At 52.4% G+C, this 17042-nt stretch overlaps 1 protein-coding gene across 3 annotated transcripts in view; it reads right to left on the bottom strand.

Annotated features, from left to right (window-relative positions):
- qkia (QKI, KH domain containing, RNA binding a) overlaps positions 1 to 17042 on the bottom strand; it is a 69225-nt gene that overhangs the window by 28377 nt on the left and 23806 nt on the right. For all 3 annotated transcript variants that reach the window (XM_036542902.1, XM_036542903.1, XM_036542905.1), the window contains exon 3: positions 6549 to 6665. In XM_036542902.1, coding sequence (XP_036398795.1) covers positions 6549 to 6665 — 117 coding nt within the window. The remainder of the gene's footprint in view (positions 1 to 6548; positions 6666 to 17042) is intronic.

The raw sequence follows: 17042 nt of genomic DNA, 5'->3' as shown, positions 1-17042 counted from the left end.
CTTCGCGGAGACACGATCTAACCCGCTTCCTTCTTGTCACGGGGTTGGGGTTTTCTTTCAGACGAGTGGAGGACACAACCATGACTCAGCAGATACCAAACAGCAATGGCTACTGGTCAACCACCCACACTGCAACTCCCTGTGCCAGGCGCACTTCCACATGAGTGGACCCCCTGCGGTCAGATAGGCCTGGGCTTTTTGGACAGGCAGACCCGGGGCCTGAGTACAGGACACAAAGATCCACAGTGCTCCAGTGCTCTAGTGGCAAGAGCTTGCAGATCGAGCCCTGGGGAGGCTTGGGCAACCGGGCTGGGGACAGAGCGTGAAGTCACTCCCCCGACTTTTAAAAGAACAAGGTCAAAGTGTCCTCTGAGGCGAAACTTGGGGGGAGGGACAGAAGCAGGGCATTCTGGGATGGCCTTTGAAGTGTGCGGAGGGTAAGATTTCTGTTTACAGGCAGGCATCCACCCACTGGTTTCAGATGTCAGTAACCAGATTTGCCAAATATGAGTGCTATGTGAACATCTTCAAAAAATTACTTGCACATGGCAGAACCCAAACAGCCTTTCATGGTTAATCTTCCTAAATCCTGAGTTTAGGTCACGAGTTTAACAGGCATGATGAAAAGAAAAAAAATGACCACATCATGTGTAAATTTACCCTTGCTTGTTTTATTAAATAGGTGCAAAAATCTGAAACGATTTTCCCCTGTCCCACGTGGGCCTGTGTCTTCAGCTGGTGCCTGATATAATCTGTGCCTGCTAAAAATATGATTTATATAAACACAGGTTGGAATCGGAGAGCCGCAGTTAGTGCCGCTATAGCGAGCAGTTCCTCGTTACCCAGCCATCCAGGGGTTTGGCGTGCAGCACCTGTTTGCTCGGGATGATTGACTTCAATCAGAGACGCTCTAAATGTCAGCAGGCCAAAGGGATTTGGGCACAGGACAACTGGCACCTTGTAATTGAACGCATCAGAGATGTTCTCCCTCACATAACACAAAACTCACTGCAGAAAAATTCATACCGGCAGTTGGGGGAGGGGCACATTTTGCACCAGTCCTATTCCCTATCAAAAATTTTAAATCCACTGTGACCTACAAATAAAGTCTGTATTCATGAAATAAATGTGTACATTATATTGGTTGCATTAACAATACTGTGGAACACACAGTGTAGATGTAGATTACATGCTAATGTTATGCTATGCTAACGCAACGTTGCTTTGCTTTAATTGTGTGTGCCCCACTGTGAAACTTTTTTTCTGTATTTTCAAAATTATGAATTCCACAGTGTTTGGGTTTTTACATCATATTGCGCTGTATGCACATTACTGGGAGAGCTGGCTTCCACTTGACACCAACTTATTTACTTTCACCTTTCGACTAAAAACGCTGTGAGATTTAATGAATATGAATTAATGGGTGTAAATATTACAAATTAAATAGTATATTATATATAATGTATAATATAAATCTTCTGCTCTGTATTCTGTACAGCTAATGCAAGCGTGATATAATCACTGTGGGTGGCACTTTCAGAAAGATTCCGAGCTTTGTTTCCCTCTTCCGTTCCCGCTGTCCACGTCTGAAATCCACTGCATAAGTGCCAAATTCTGCCAAAGTGGAATTTATGGAGCCTCGGAGAAGCTTGAAGGCGAGCAGATTGAAGGATAAATGTGGATATTATTCTGAAGCCTTCACATCACTGTGTGTCATACTTTCAGAATCATGACTCTGATGGACACTTCAGACCACGGCAGTTAATTCATTAGGTGTTGAGAAAAGATCATCAGCTTCCTGAGCTGCATTTCAAAGCATATTATTTTTTATTAACTATGAGGGCTTTCCCAGTGCTCTGGGAATGGCGGGCCGTGAGGCTGCGGTGGGGATCCAGGCACGGCGTCCCTCTGCGGTGGCCATTTTAGAATCTCACCCTGACCGGCTTCGCCCAGCGCTAAGCCTCAAGTGACTGTGGGATGCCACTCTGGTCAGCTGCGGCCGTGTGATGACCGCTGGCGTTCTGAGGAGACGCGTGAGGCTCGATCACAGAGGACAACCTGACATGCAGCCTTTGAGTGCTGCCTGGAATAGAAATAAAAAACTGGGGAAAAAAAAAGGCACAGCAAAAAGGGGAGAGACTCGGGGGGGGGGGGGGGGGGTAATAATGCCTGCTGTGCGTTCCCAGGTAGCTTCAAAAAGAGGGGGGTGAGCATGTCCTGTCCTGCCCCTCAGACCTTCCCCTTCACACACACAGCCTCCTGTGGAAGCCTGTCTGTCTCCTCTTATTTGATTATACATTTTTCCCCTTTATGTTCGCAGTGTCCAATTTGCGCCTTGTTTGATCAGAGGATGTGCGGGCTGGCGTGTGACAGGTTATTTTCCCGTGTTTGTCTCTCCTGTCCACTGCGATTACGCCTCTCCGTGCCCGGCCCGAAGCAAGGACGACCGCCTGACAATACGGCAGGGCAGGGATGCAAGCGGCCTCTGTATGCAGAGCCCCAGCACACGACTGTGCGTCTCCCGACGGGTCCTTTTGCCTCCACGGCCATATGAGGTTGTGACCTGGATAAGAGACCTTCCAGTTCACCGTAACAGTATCTGGTGTGTAGCTTTACACATATGAACAAACCAACATAAGCAGCTCATTGCCGCAGCTGGGGCTTGGAACAGCCTGCCGCTGATCTTGACGTGGTGCGGAAGGGTTCACCCTGACCCTGACCCGGATTGGGTGAGCTCTCCCTCTCCAGCCCCCGCAGCAGGGCGGTGTGCGCTGCTCCCCCCCCCCCCCCCCCCCGCCTCCTCGCTTTCCCTTCTACGCCACTCGACTGCACCAGCACTACCGGCACGGTCCCCCAAGAGGGAAGTGCAAACTGAATTATTGAGAGTATAAAAACGGCACCGCTAATGGAATCTGAATAAACAGACTGCATTATCCCCCGCTGCCCCTACCTCTCTGAGGGCAGGAGGCGGGAGAAAGGAGAGGGGGAAAAAAAATAGCCCCCACTCCCCCACTGGTAGAGGGGGCAACTCCCAAATGAGGGGCGACCCCTCCGGTGGCGACAGGCACGGGCAGGACTTATTCACTCCGTGCGTGCATCCCCCCCACCGGGCGACTTTCAGCCAATTTCATCAGCTGTCAGCAGAACCCGCGGTGTCAGGCAACCAAACCGGACCATCTCCACTTTAAAATGTACCCTCTTCTATTATTCTTCTTCTCAGCCCACTGAAAAAGAGAAAGTTCACCCCCCCTGTTCCGAGCCACACACGGCGCTAAGTGGAACAAGTTAAAGTGCTAGAGAAAGGAGAAGAGCCTTAGAATTATTCAGAGATAATTGCACAGAGCTTTGGACACTTCTCAGGACCAGAGCGAGATAAATGAGAGAAAACACAGTACTCTGGGTCAGTCTGCCTTAAGATTAGAAAAGTAATCATACATAAATTAACTGAACTGAGATGAACGGTCCTATAGGGCCAGCGTACTCTTCCAAATGAGGTAGGCGGTGGGAAGTGAGTGTGTGCGAGCGTGCGTATGTGTGTGTGTGTGTGTGTGTGTGTGTGTGTGTGTGTGCACGTACAAAGGGGGATTTTAACACTGGTAACTTCTATTATCCCTCTGGCTTTACCAGTTACAGAAAACAAACAGCCACCCACACACACACACACACAGACAAACACACACACGTGTGCGCAGACACGCATTCTGAAAAAACATACCGTGACTTTTAAAACAGAAAAACCCTGCTGTTTCCTGCCCGTGAGTGCGAGAGTCATGAGGCGCAGAAGAGGTGTGGGAGAAAGGTAAAAAATGGCGATAATAATGGGCCTAATCCCGCCTCCAGCGGTAGCGCAGAGCCGTGCAGCGCGGACGGGCCGTCCACCGGGACTCTGCCGCGCACTCCGCCGCCGCGGCGAGCCTCTTCCAGCACGCCGGGCCTCCAGGCAGGCCGTCCCAAGCGGAGAGGATGGAGTGCTCTCTCCCGCCTTATTTATGCAAATGCCCCATAATGGAGTGCTGCTGCCTGACAAATTAACTACACTGAGGAGGGGAAAAAAGAGAAGGGGAGGTGGGAAAAAAACACACACACACACACACACACACACACACACAGAGCTAGCGCTAAATGAACGCATCTGGCCTCGGATTCGACACGATTAGATTTCATACTCAAATGTGAATGCGCCTCAAAAACGTGCTACGTAATTGCCATGGGGATAATGCAGCTTCCATTAAAAAAAATCGAATGTAAATGTGGCTGCGATATTCCCCCTCCCCCTCTGCGCTGATGTGTGCGTGTGCGTAAAGGGGTGCAGAAGCACACCAGTGGCATTTCGCTAGTGGAGAAGCTATGTGGACCGCGGTGTTAACATTTCTCAATCTGATTTGGCACAGATGCACTTTGCGCCTGTTTTTGAGTTTGAGTAACACTACAATCATGTGCCTCAAATGGCCATTTTCCATGGGCAGGGCCTTCTGGCTATTTAAGGCTAACAGGCCTTTGCGCCGCGCTGTAGTGGGCGCCCCTCCCCGGCCTGGCGACACGGGTGACCCTCACCGCGTTTGACCCCGAGGGACCGTGTTGTAGCGGGGGGTATCATATGTTCCGGCAGGTTCCCAGCCCTCTGCCATGCCGGTGCCCTTTCAGGAATCCCCCCGCGCCTCCGTCCCTCGCTGCAGCCCGGCCCAAAATAGCCCCTCGCTGAGCTCCGATGCTCTCATCACTTTAGAGGTCACTTTCCACAGCGCCGTCTGAGCCTGCGCGGTGTGTGTGTGTGTGTGTGGGGGGACATTGTGTGTATGTGAGAGTGCGCGTGTCTGTGTATGTGTAAGAATGCCGGACTGCGTGTTACATGACCATTAGTCACACCACTCCAGACGGCCTGTGTTTCTCAAGGCTAATTTTATGCCACAGTGCGAAGCGTTCTTCTGCCCCTGAATGCAGCTTAAGAAAATTCTGCTTCATTAAAATAAACATTCCATCAAAATGTCCATGCCATATTTGAGGCTTTTTAGAAGGGAACGTTGTGTTCTGGACACAGCACATTTTGTGTGTGTGTGTGTGTGTGTGTGTGTGTGTGTGTGTGTGTGTGTGTGTGTGTGTGTGTGTGTGTGTGTGTGTGTGTGTGCGCTTGTGTCAGCAGCCTGAAGAGCTGGTACACTCACAGTCCAGACTGTTAGAAGTATTTTGTGGGGGGGGTTAAATATCTTTCAGCTAATGGCAGTTATCTCCCTAAATAAGCCACACTGTCAAGCAGAGCCAAACTGCTGTACATCAATCTGTGGCTAAGATAAATTGGTAGGGAAAAGGCATGTATTTCTAGTTACCAAAACATATTCCCCTGGGCCGTACTCTTCAAAGGTTTCCACTTTGCTTTAAATCAGGTTGAAGTCCATGCAAGAATTGGCCATCACTGCTGATGCAATCGCTCTAAGAGTATTTTTCCCAGCAAGCCTAACAACAAATATCACTCCTGTTGTGTCTGGGAAAGGTGATACAGGATTAGGGCAGGGAAAACACATAAAAAAAAAAAACTATCCAAGCCTAAAATAGAGACGTAAGAGTTTTAATGAGCTGGGCACTGCTCAGCCAGGCCACTACCTCACACTGTGGGGGAGAAAAGAAAAAAAGAATCTACACTCATCAGAATGCCTTACACTTTCCTATTATTTGTACACAGTTTCCTGCTGTGTCCTTTGAAAAGAAAGAATGACCAGTGTCGAAAAAAAAAAAGCTTCTCTGATGTACTTCCAGTGAAAATTTTGTGAGAAATGTGCACATCGGCTAAGCTTTCAAACACAGCAAACTTAAAAGCAGAGTGCCAAACTTCTTCAATAAGCAGATACGCGGCTTGAGGTTTGTTCTCTGCAGCTGGGACAGTGGGGATGAAAGCTGAAGTGAGCGTGTTTGTTAACTTTATGAAACCTTTCAAAATTTTCACTGGAAAGGGTACATGGTCAGCTGTAACTACTTAATGCGGCTAGGAAGTTATAGAGCTAATTTAGAGTAGGTCCCACAGTCCACATTTCTTACAGTTTTTTTCAGAGTAAATTGCTGTGTCTAATATTAAAATATTCAGAGTGTGAAATCTGATAACTAGTTAGCATACTGCATTTCATAGTGGAAACGGCACTAGAGCTATGGGAATGTTTTTTTGATCGATTTGCTCTTGACTCATATACGACTCAAAGCGTCGGCGAATCATTTTTGCATTGCACTGCATCAAAAATTTGACAGCTGCTGAGGTCGCAGCCCCACACGGTAAGTACCTGTGTTAAGCTGCAATGTTTGAGCGCGTCTGCTTCCGAACGGGGCTTCCTGCTGCACCGGTTCTTATGCCGAAAGCTCATGGGTGAATTAAGTTCTTAAGCGCTGCTTCCTTATTCAGTCTTTTCTTCCTCCTTAATTGGGCACAGGGCCCCATGTTTAAACACCGCAGAAGTGTCTCTGGACTTAACAGATTGATGTCGGTGTTGTTCTGTGTGTGTGTGTGCGTGCGCACTGCATCTGCCAGTTACTCAGGAGTTACTTGAGAGTTACTCCATGCTTACCTTCTTCTTGTCCCTCATGGAGCTCTTTCCTCTGACCATGATTTTACATCCAGTTTCTGCTTCCAGCTGCTTGGCAGTGAGTCCGCGAGGGCCAAGGATCCTGCCCACGAAGTTATACTGCAGAGACAGAGAGACAGACAGAGAGAGACGTTTTACTTTCAGGTAAAGAGAGCTCTCCTAATTTAGGGCAGAAAACGGGTGGCAGGGAGCAGCCAGGCCGGTCCCATCTGCTACTGACCCAGTCTGGTCATTTTTACAACCAGTATGCCCCGCTAGCTGGCCTACTTATGACCAGCAAGAGCACAACATTGCTGCGAAATTATTTTCACCAAACTGTTCTGTGAGCTGAAGGCAGACAGTGCAGAGTTCTGTGAGCTGAAGGCAGACAGTGCAGAGTTCTGTGAGCTGAAGGCAGACAGTGCAGAGTTCTGTGAGCTGAAGGCAGACAGTGCAGAGTTCTGTGAGCTGAAGGCAGACCGCGCAGAGTTCTCTGAGGTCACAGCGCAGGAGATGGAAAATGAATTCTTTCTGAAGGAAAAATAAAATAAAACTACAGGGAATTAGAGGAGCCGCGAGGTGAGGGCACTGCTCAACACTCCGTCCTTATCGAGGCCCTTTCAGTCGTGAGTGGCTTTGCAGCTTTGTACTGAAGGGAAAGTATTTACGGACGTAATCCTCTCCACTTGAAACTGGCTTCCTCTCGGATCAAGGAAAAACGTGTTGAAATAATCCACAACAATTTTTTTTTTGCCAAAATAAAACACAAACCGGGGGAGATGGGAATAAAGACACGCAAGATAAACAAGCAGGGACGAGCAAGGCCCCATGCAGAGAGGATGATGGGAAGGGAAAAATCCTCCAATCTGCTCTAGAGTCGGCGAGCGCGGGTCTCTCCTGATCACAATACCAGGCCCTGAATGGAATTGTGGTCATTACGGCCATTATTTCCACCATTTCCACAGCCATTTTAGTACAATGGCAGGCCCCCAAAACCCCAGCCTGTCATCTATTCATTACTCAAAAGTGAGCTAAAATTAAACCAAAGTAAAAGTGTACCAGCAATTGAAAAATACAACACAACATTCAGCCGAGTACAGTTCACGTACGGAAAAGGAGAGAGATGTTTGTTTTCTGTGAGCTTCTCCTTGCCTGGTTGCCACATTTTAAATTCCATTTCCTGTTCACTTTGCCAGAGCTCCTCCGGTTTGGTCTCTGGGGCCTCGGCTCAGGAGCACGGGGTGCATCAGAACAAAAAGGGCAGGCGGGGGCAGTGTCTGCTCTGTGAACTGCCATCACCCGGCCCGGTCGCTGGGGTGGGGGGGCGGGGGCCGTTGCCCCCGGGCCACCTGCCGTTTCCGTGGTCACCCTGTTGCTGAGCGGTGCACGAGGCATCCTGGTTTCTGCGCGCCCCGCGGTGCAGGCCAGCTGTCTCCTCCACTCAGGGCCCATGTGGCAGACGAGTCCAGCCACCTCTGGGCGCTGCCACGGCTCTGACATCATCAGCACACTCACGGAGCGGGCACCCGGGGCTAGGTGCGGATACAGAAGCGGCCGCTGCAGACACGCAACCCGAATTCAGCGTTCATGTACGGTGGATAGAGCAGGGCGGGGTCTATGAGTGTGACCTGTTGGCACATAAAGTGGATGTGCTTCAGTGTTCACGTCCGGTAGATGTAGCTGGGAGGGGCCAGTGTGTGTGATTCGGTGTTCACGCACGGTAGATGTAGCTGGGAGGGGCCGGTGTGTGTGATTCGGTGTTCACGCACGGTAGATGTAGCTGGGAGGGGCCAGTGTGTGTGATTCGGTGTTCACGCACGGTAGATGTAGCTGGGAGGGGCCGGTGTGTGTGATTCGGTGTTCACGCACGGTAGATGTAGCTGGGAGGGGCCGGTGTGTGTGATTCGGTGTTCACGCATGGTAGATGTAGCTGGGAGGGGCCAGTGTGTGTGATTCGGTGTTCACGCACGGTAGATGTAGCTGGGAGGGGCCAGTGTGTGTGATTCGGTGTTCACGCATGGTAGATAGAGCAGGAGTATGCGCGATGCCCTGCCAGGCTGCTACTTGGGCAGAGGCCTAGTTACTTTTCTTAGTCAAGAGCCTACGGCGACAGTCACAAGCGTGTCTGTGAGACGCTTAAGTGTTCAATCAGGAATCACGTTTGCACTGCAGTTATCTCCTGGAGCGGACCCCCCACCCTCAACAACAGGAGCCAATTCCCTTCTGCCACAGATATGATGCTAATTGTGCATGACAGAGAGCAGGGGCTGGTGCGAAGGAGGGGGGTGCTGCTCACTTTGAATAATGGAGGAAGACAGTAATTAGAGCCAGGAGTGCAGAGGGGTGCGAGCAGCGAGCATCTCCTCTGTTGGTTTCGTTCTCCACGTCGCTACCCCCCCCCCCCCCCTTTATGGGACAGGCTTCGTCGATCGCCCTCGTCACGGGGAGCGGTGACGTTAGGAGATGCACGCGGCGCCGTGTGGGTGGCACCCGTGTCCCCAATGCCAGCGTGACCCCGGGGGGAGGGGGGGGGGGGCAGTCCAGACGCCAGGCCGATCTGTCACCACACACTCATCCTGGAAAATTCCAGACTCCACACCCATACTGGTAAATGTCAGCCGCTCGAGAGACGGGCTGGAGTCACTCCTCCACATGACGAGCCTGAAATGCCAATTGCCTATCTCCTCATTCAGCGCGACCAAAAAAAGACAAACCCCTGCTGAAAGCGAAGTTCCAGCCCGCAGTGTGCGCCGGACAAACTTTCAAGCGCACGCTGGGAAGGTCAACTCGCTTCGGCGGTTCAAGCGGTTTAGAATAAAACTCTACAAGTGCGGCATGAGACTCTCAAAGACGCACAGAATTCTCGTGAAATGCCATGACGTCTGAAATGAGGCACACAGGCACCCGGCTGGTTTAACTTGTCGAATCAGACGCTATGATGCAGCGATACCCGCCGTGCATGTCAGGAGGGTGTAGCAGTCGTGTGACTCCGCCCGGTGTAGCTACAGCAGCCGTGTGACAGGAAAGGCTGGAGCTACGGCAGGCGAGACTGGAGTGGACTGGAGGGGAGAGGCGCGGAGAGACAGGGGAGACAGATCTGCTCTGAGGAAGGGCAGCCTCAATGTTACGCCACTGGGATGTAAAACAATACAGGGCCAAGAAAGGGAGAGATGGGAGTGCAGATTTCAGCAGGGGCTGCCAGGCGCAGTGACAGAGACTAATGAAGCTCCGGTGGCAGCTCCTGCCTGCCTGCCTGCCCGCCCACCGGCTGGCCCCTCCCTCTCTGTCCATTCTCAGATGCCAGACGCAACCCTACTATTGGCCACATGTGAACATCTGCCCCACCCCCCCATACAGCCCCGCCCCCTCCTTCCAAAAAAATAAATAAATAAATAAAAACAAAACAAAAAAAACCCCCAGCACTGCCAGAGGTCAGCAGGTGATTCCACGAAACACGGCCATTTTAGAAGAAGGGCAACTGCACAAATGAGTGGCAGAGGGAGGGGGGGGGGGGGGTGGGAGAGGTCACTGACACCACGCCGCCAGCACCCCCTGTCCCAATTTCAGCGCCGCGCTTTCCCCATGTTCCCATCGGAAGCTGACAGCAGACAAATAACACAGCATGGAGCACCCAGCACTTCCAATAACAAGGTGTGTGCGTGCGTGAGTGCGAGTGTGAGTGTGTGTGCGCCCGCGTGTGAGTGCTGCCGCCGGTGTTTGGGAGCTATATGGCTAAAAAAGGACTCCCTGGTGAGCTTGGTGCAATCAGACAGTCTACAATCTGAAGTGCCAACTCAAGTGTTCACCCACTTCTCCAGACTACCGCAGGACCGAGAGAATGCATTTCGCAATACAGCCTACAGAAGCCCGCCTCATATCCACTTTGGGAAGAATGAGGAATAACAGGTCGCAGCCTGAAATCAGCTGGATGACTGCAGAGACAAGGTTGCGTCAGAGAAGCTGAACACAGGTCAAACTCCTGAGGGCCGACGCCCTCTCTGTCTGAAGCACTTTCAGATTTAGGTGGAGAGAGCAATGTGGAAACGCAGGCCTTAATGGCCATTAAACATGTTTTAGGCTAAATATCGTTTCTAAAACTGGAAGGAAATTAGCACCACCTCCCTCACACTCCCAGCCCTCAATTTTTAACTCATTCATTTTATTTATGCCTTTATTTATCTGCGTATCTGGAGTCCACAGCCCTCTCGCTCTGTAGCGCGTGGCCTGAATTCCCACTCCTCATTTAAAGCATTAGCAGATTAGAGACGTAGGCCTTCCCCGGCCAGTTTTTCCGTTTTATCTCCGCTCAAGCCGCCACCAATCAGCACATTCCCCCCTCCGACCCCCCCCCCCTTCGGAGGGCTTCAAAGGAGGGGCTTACTTTGACATTAAAGGGTCTTTGTTTACCCCCCCTTATCGGCAATAAACAGACGGCGTAGGGTGGCGGGAGCGCGGCTTTGCAGGGCAAACTCTGACTGCGGTTAAACTACAGATCAGAAGTAGCCCCACTGCTAGGAGCCAAGGAGAGGAGAGGCAGGGAGGGAAAGGGGAGGAAGGGAGGAGGGAGGGAGAAGAGAGAGGCAGAGAGGAGAGAGACAGGGAGGAAAGAGAGGGAGGCTGGGAGTGGAGAGAAGGAGGCAGTGAAGAGAGTGAAGGAGGTGAGGAGTGAATAGGAGGAGGTAGGGAGGGGAAGGGGAGGGAGGAGAGGGGGGTGAAGAGAGAGATAGAGAGGCAGAGAGGAGAGAGATAGGGGAGGAAAGAGAAGGAGGGAGGGAGTGGAGAGAAGGTGGTAAGCAGTGAAGAGAGAGGAGTCGGTTAAGAGAGAAAAGGAGGTAAAGAGAGGAGGGGTTGGAGGCAGCGAGGGGAAGGGGGGGAGAGAGAGGCAGAGAAGGTAGAGAAGGACGCAAGGAGAAGGGGAGGCGGGGAGTGGAGAGGGATCATCCACAGCACAGAACGCTCCACAGCTGTTTCCCCTTCGCTGGTGGCATGGAGCGCTCGGCTTTGTGTCACCGGCCACATCAAAGCCGGGGCCGCGCGGCTCCCCTCACAAGACCCCCTTTGTTCGCCCGGCGTGCCGCAGCACCGCGTGCTGGCCCGGCATGCTGTGACTAAGCAGGTACCTTTCCTTACGCAAGCCTTCCTGCGCGAGATGATTCAGCAGCCGTATCACCTCACCGCAGACGCACCAAACCGGCAGCGCGGTCAGATGAGCCGACAGACGGGGCGGTCAAATGAGCAAACGGGCGGCGGAGCCAGGGGAGGGGAGGGGGCGGCGCGGTCAGGCGCACAGCCGAACGAGGGGAGGCAGGGTGGTCAGGCTGGGGACTGGGCCTGAGTGTGCTGGGGGGGGCGGGACGGTGAGGAATGCTGCCTGCACAAACAAACACGCCACAGAGAGACAGACGGCCCTTTGTGTGCTCACTGCAACTCTCACACAGAGGCAGAGTTATACAGGGAGCTTCCCTGAATCACGCTCTTTCCTGTGGCTTTACGGGAACTGACGCTGAGCAATAACGCACCTTTCCACCCCTGTCTCCTCTGCCCCTTTCTTCCATCCGTCTCTCCTCTTCCCTGTTCATTTCTCCCCTCTTCTGTCCTGCTAGTTTTACTCTGTGCGGTCATTTCTCTCGAAGAGACTTCCACCACATCGCTCAGCTCATCCATTTCTCCCTCGCTCAGTCGGTGCCTTTCAATGGGAAGCAGGGGGTGCACGAAACCGTGAGACTGCAGGTGCTGCGGCCCACTCTTACGCTCGTATATGGGGGGGGGGGGTGTATTCATAGGGAGTGCTGCACCAGTGTCAGCATTTACACACAAACGCCAAACTCTGAGCTGCAAATTTCAATGGAGGGACTGAAAAGATGGAAGGAATAATGAAAAAAAATATCTTTGATCCTCACTTATGACACGTCATTTAAGGGCTAAACGGACTTCAAAGCGTCCTGAATCAGCCGGGCATCGCGGCTCTAATCCTCCGCTCTTGCAGTGCTGTTTGGGTTATTCGCGGCACTGGGAATGCAATCAGTGTAGATGTGACGGGTGGCGAAAGTTGAAACGTTTAATAATAACCTGAAAGCAACAGCATCAAATCCCAGCAACGTGTTTCCTCCGTTCATCCGCGAGCGAGTCAATTAGGATGAGCCGGCGTCGGACCCACGTGCCTGGGGGGGGGGCGAGTGGGGGGGGGGGCACAGCGGAGGTGCGCGGATCCTGTGTGGCTCCTGAAGAGCTGAGCTGCGGAGGGAGGTCTGGCGGAGGAGGCTGAGCTCGGAGGAGGCAGCGGAAGAAGAGCGTGGCCCCTGGGTGCTCCGTGGCCCCTCTCTCTGACCCCCGGCTAATTAAGCGGTCCGATTGAGGGCCATCGGGGAGGCTTAAAGTGGGCCACCGGTGGCGGCCTTGCGAGACTCGAGCTCTGGCGCTCGGCTCAATTAATGAAACAAACAGAGGCCACCCCTCCCGCCTTCGCTACATCATTTTAATCTTCTCTTTCACACCACCTCTACCCCTCTCCTTTCATAATGACCAATCAGTATAGAGTACTCTAGGCCAGCCAGCGCCCCCCATCCCTGGGGCGTTGAGGCAATTCGTGAACAAAAATCCGCTGCAAAAAAATGCATTCAAGAATGTTTCCATATGGCCCTAACAGTGAGGCATTATGCACTGTATCACTTGACTGATTTATGAATGTCTGCTGGCCACATTTCAGGAAGGTGACAGTGTGTCCCATGCGAGGGGGTCAGGAAGGCTTTGGAAATGGCTCATTAAACAACGCCCAGTTCAGGGACGGTGTCTTTCTGGAGGTGCCGCAGAAAGAACCACCAAGAGAGCACAAAAAAAAAAAAAAAAAAAAATTGAATCAATCCCAGGAAAATCTTTTTTGTTCTCACGTGTCAAACGCTTCGTTGTAGTATCTATGTTTGCAAGATCTGTACCGCACTGTATCAATACTCATATCTCTCTGCACTGCTCCCTCTCACCTATCCCGCACTGATCAAACGGTGTTGCCGCAGAGACGCGTGTGCGGCTGCGTGGCGTGGGAGAGCCGGAGGGACGGCCAGCTGCGCTGATAGCTGTCTGCCCGCAGCGGACCGGCGCTGATCAAAGCCACGCGAATGAGGAACGACACCGCCGTCATGTTCAATCCACGTCTCTCACTCTCCGCTTCCTCCTCTGGTCCGTCGCCTGTTTGATCCGTCAATGAAGAACATCTTTCTTTTCTTTTTTTTTAAAATTGAAATCCCCCCCCCCCCCTGTCCCCACAGCCTTCTCCCCTCGTACAATGAGGCTTCACGGGCGCGGCGTGCGGAGCGAGACTCTTTAATCCCGCCGTCTTCCCCCCGGCCAGCCGGGCGAGCGTCCTCTCAGACGGGCGAAGCGAGCGTGCCGCCCGGTCGATACCTGACAATCACCCCACGGCGGTAGCGCAGGAATGATGGAATGACGGATAACGGCCTGCTCCCGTTAACACGCCCCGCGCCGTCTCGCGCGCATAATGGACAGCGAGGCCGCCCGCGCGGGGAGACCCGCCTGACTGGCGCGCGCATTTCTGAGGCGTGTTCGGGTCCCGGGCCGGGCTCTCGCACCCGCGCCGGAGAGGAAGTCATTTCTCAGAATCTCACAGCTTAAGCTGCTCGCCTGTGAGAAGCCTGGAGCAGCCTGCTGTGAGAGAGAGAAAGGAAGCTTTCCACAGTAATCACCACGCCGCTGTTTCACTGTCACTTTATCCACACCCTAACCATCACTCCCCACACCCAACGCTGTATGGCTCCAGACGGCCTCAGAAGACTTGTGTGTGGTGTAGTACGCACTAGGTGATGGTCTCTCAGTAGACCTATGTAGGAAGGTACATGCTAGATGACACTCTCTCAGAACTCGCATGTAGTGCGCTACGCTCTAGACGATGCTCTCTCAGTAGACTCGCGTGTGGTGAGGAACACACTAGATCAGTCTCTTTCAGCCCCCTCCTCGCTTGCAGAGACAACTCCATTTTTCCTCCTGTCAGGCCAGCCCCCCGCTCCTCTTGGTGAGATTACAGGCTCTGAGACAGACGCTTTGATCTCTGGAATACTAAAGTTGGAGCGACTCGTGGAAGTGTTCCCGGCTGTGCGCCCGAGATCGGGCCGCTCGCTCGCCCCCTTCTGAGCCGCAGACGCCACTCACAGGCGAAGACGGCCGTTTCACACAACCTGCACGCACACACACACTACCATCCCGCCTGAAGGTCACTGTAAGGTCAACTGTGGCATACGCGTCGCGACCCTCTACTGACACGCCGCGAGCCTCGGATGAAGGAAGGGGAAAAGGAAACCGCAGGTGAAGGTGCCCTTGAACATGAACGATGGCAGACAAATGCCACGGTGCCGATGATCATGTTCTTCGCTGTGTAGCAACAGATGTCCGGGCAGCGCCTTCCCTAATGAGCCGGACACCATTTCAGCCCAACATGACTGGTGAGGAGGGCCTACAGCGGCCATCCGTCTCCTCCCCTCTGCCCTGCTCCCCCTGGCAGGCTCTGAGGGACACCTGCTGCCCGCACCCTCTGACTGCAGGCCTGTTGGTGCGATGTCCTGGCTCCGGCACCACGCCCACACCTGCACCCCCACAGAACCAAAGCAGCACACACAGCGCCTCACATGGACGGTCCCGTTCTCCCCCTCTGCCTCCCCCACGACCCCGTACACCTGGCCTGTCTGAGAGCGGCGTTACCGCAGCCCAGGCGCCGGCTGTGCTGGGGAAGGCTAATTGCGAGGTGTTTGTTTCTGGGTTTGCTCTGATCGTGGTCCCCATCGCGTCTGCTCATTCTCAACCCCTGCCATTGCAAAAGGAGCACAGCACGGCCGAACGGAGCGGGGCCCGCCCGTCAGAGCACAGCACCCTGCGAGACGCGGGGGCCTGCACTCTGCCCCTCCCTACAGCAGGCCTGTCCTCGCCTGGCTCTCACGATCCACCGCGCAGATGACCCTCAAACCGGGGACAAAGGCGAGACGAGGCGGCGGAGAAACCGTGGAGATAACAAGCAATTACCTGCGAGAAGCCGCGGACGGGATGAACAGCCTACACTCCCCCCCTTCAAATCAAACAGGGATTCTAACTCTTTCATTTTACTTTCTGGGGCAGGAAGTTGGGGGGGGGGACTATAATTACTCTACTTCACAGAGAACATAAAGAAAGCCCTGATAGATGCTTTATTATTAATTTAAACCTCGCGCTAGGGACTTGGATGGAAGTTTGGAAGCGTGCCGTTCGAGACAAAGGCTTAAATATAACAGGGAAAATGTCTTTGTTTTGTCCCCCTCTAACCCAACAGCTACAGATTCGACACACACACCTCAGGACTGAAATCAAAAGGGCCAGCTTTAGAAAGACTACAAAAAGCTCCATTAATCATTTCAAATAAACAGCTGGTGTTCTTTACAGACAACGCTTCAGTCAGACTGCCTAAATAAGGAATTCTAAACAAGAAACTATATCCATTAAGAGCGTGCTCCGCTTTCTGATGCACCCCTCTCAAACTAGCTTTTTTCTTCAATTTAAAGACACACGAAGGGGTGATGGAAATTACAAAAAGTCACAGAATCCAAAAAAAAAATCTGTAGAAATGTGGGCACCTGAACTTCAAACCTGAAGAAAGGCGACAAAAGCACCGAATAGTGGTAAATTTTGATAAATCGTGCCTCTTTCTGAAAAAACCTGGAAGTCATTTGCGACGCTCAATTGAAGTTATTTCGCTTGAAAAGCCCCCGTAATAACCTGCAAATTAAGACCGGGAACGCTTGACGCGGATCACACAGATGTTCCCGTGCCAACCAGCTCGCTAGGTGCCACAGCGCTGCGCTTAATAAAAGACTCCTCTGCCGCCATAAACAACACCCCCCCCCCCCCCCAAAAACAGCTTCAGCCAGCCAGCAGGCAGCGTGGCGGGAATATGAAGGCAAAATATGACGCATGAATATGGAATTTGAGGATGTCATATTTGGAAAGAGTCACTGTGCATCCGTTTCTGAGGTAATTAGTCAGTGGTAATCCCCCCTTTTTTTTTTTTTAAACAGAATTCTTCTTATTATACAGGGAGAATTGACCTTCATTTCCCAGATTTAAAAGTAGCATCTACTGTAGGAAGGGAGGGCATGCTGGGATCATGCTACACCTGGTAATAAGTCAGAGGCTTTTTACAAGCCTGTAAAATTCTCAGCAGTAAGCAGGCTGAGAGGACGGCGCTTTGAAATGATCTGCGTTCGTCTCTCTGGAGCGCCACACTGCAGGGCTACCTCTCCCCACCGGGGAGGTTTAACCAATTAGCCTGGCGTTCGTTATACAGGGGGCACAGGAGACCGAACCGCCACTCGCTCCACAAGACAAGAGAAGCCAAGTCTTGCTGGGGTTTAAGAGGCGGGGAAATGAGGTCTTGCAGTGACTTTCAGTACGTGTATCGTGAGCAGGACTCAAACAAAGAAAGCTAGCTGAGAAAACAGACACACAACTCCTTAGGTTTGAATT

This window comes from Megalops cyprinoides, chromosome 12 (genome assembly GCF_013368585.1).
Source record: "Megalops cyprinoides isolate fMegCyp1 chromosome 12, fMegCyp1.pri, whole genome shotgun sequence".
NCBI classification, from domain to species: domain Eukaryota; kingdom Metazoa; phylum Chordata; class Actinopteri; order Elopiformes; family Megalopidae; genus Megalops; species Megalops cyprinoides.
The sequence above is the reverse complement of the archived record's forward strand: the minus strand, read 5'-3'. Positions and strand labels throughout refer to the sequence as shown.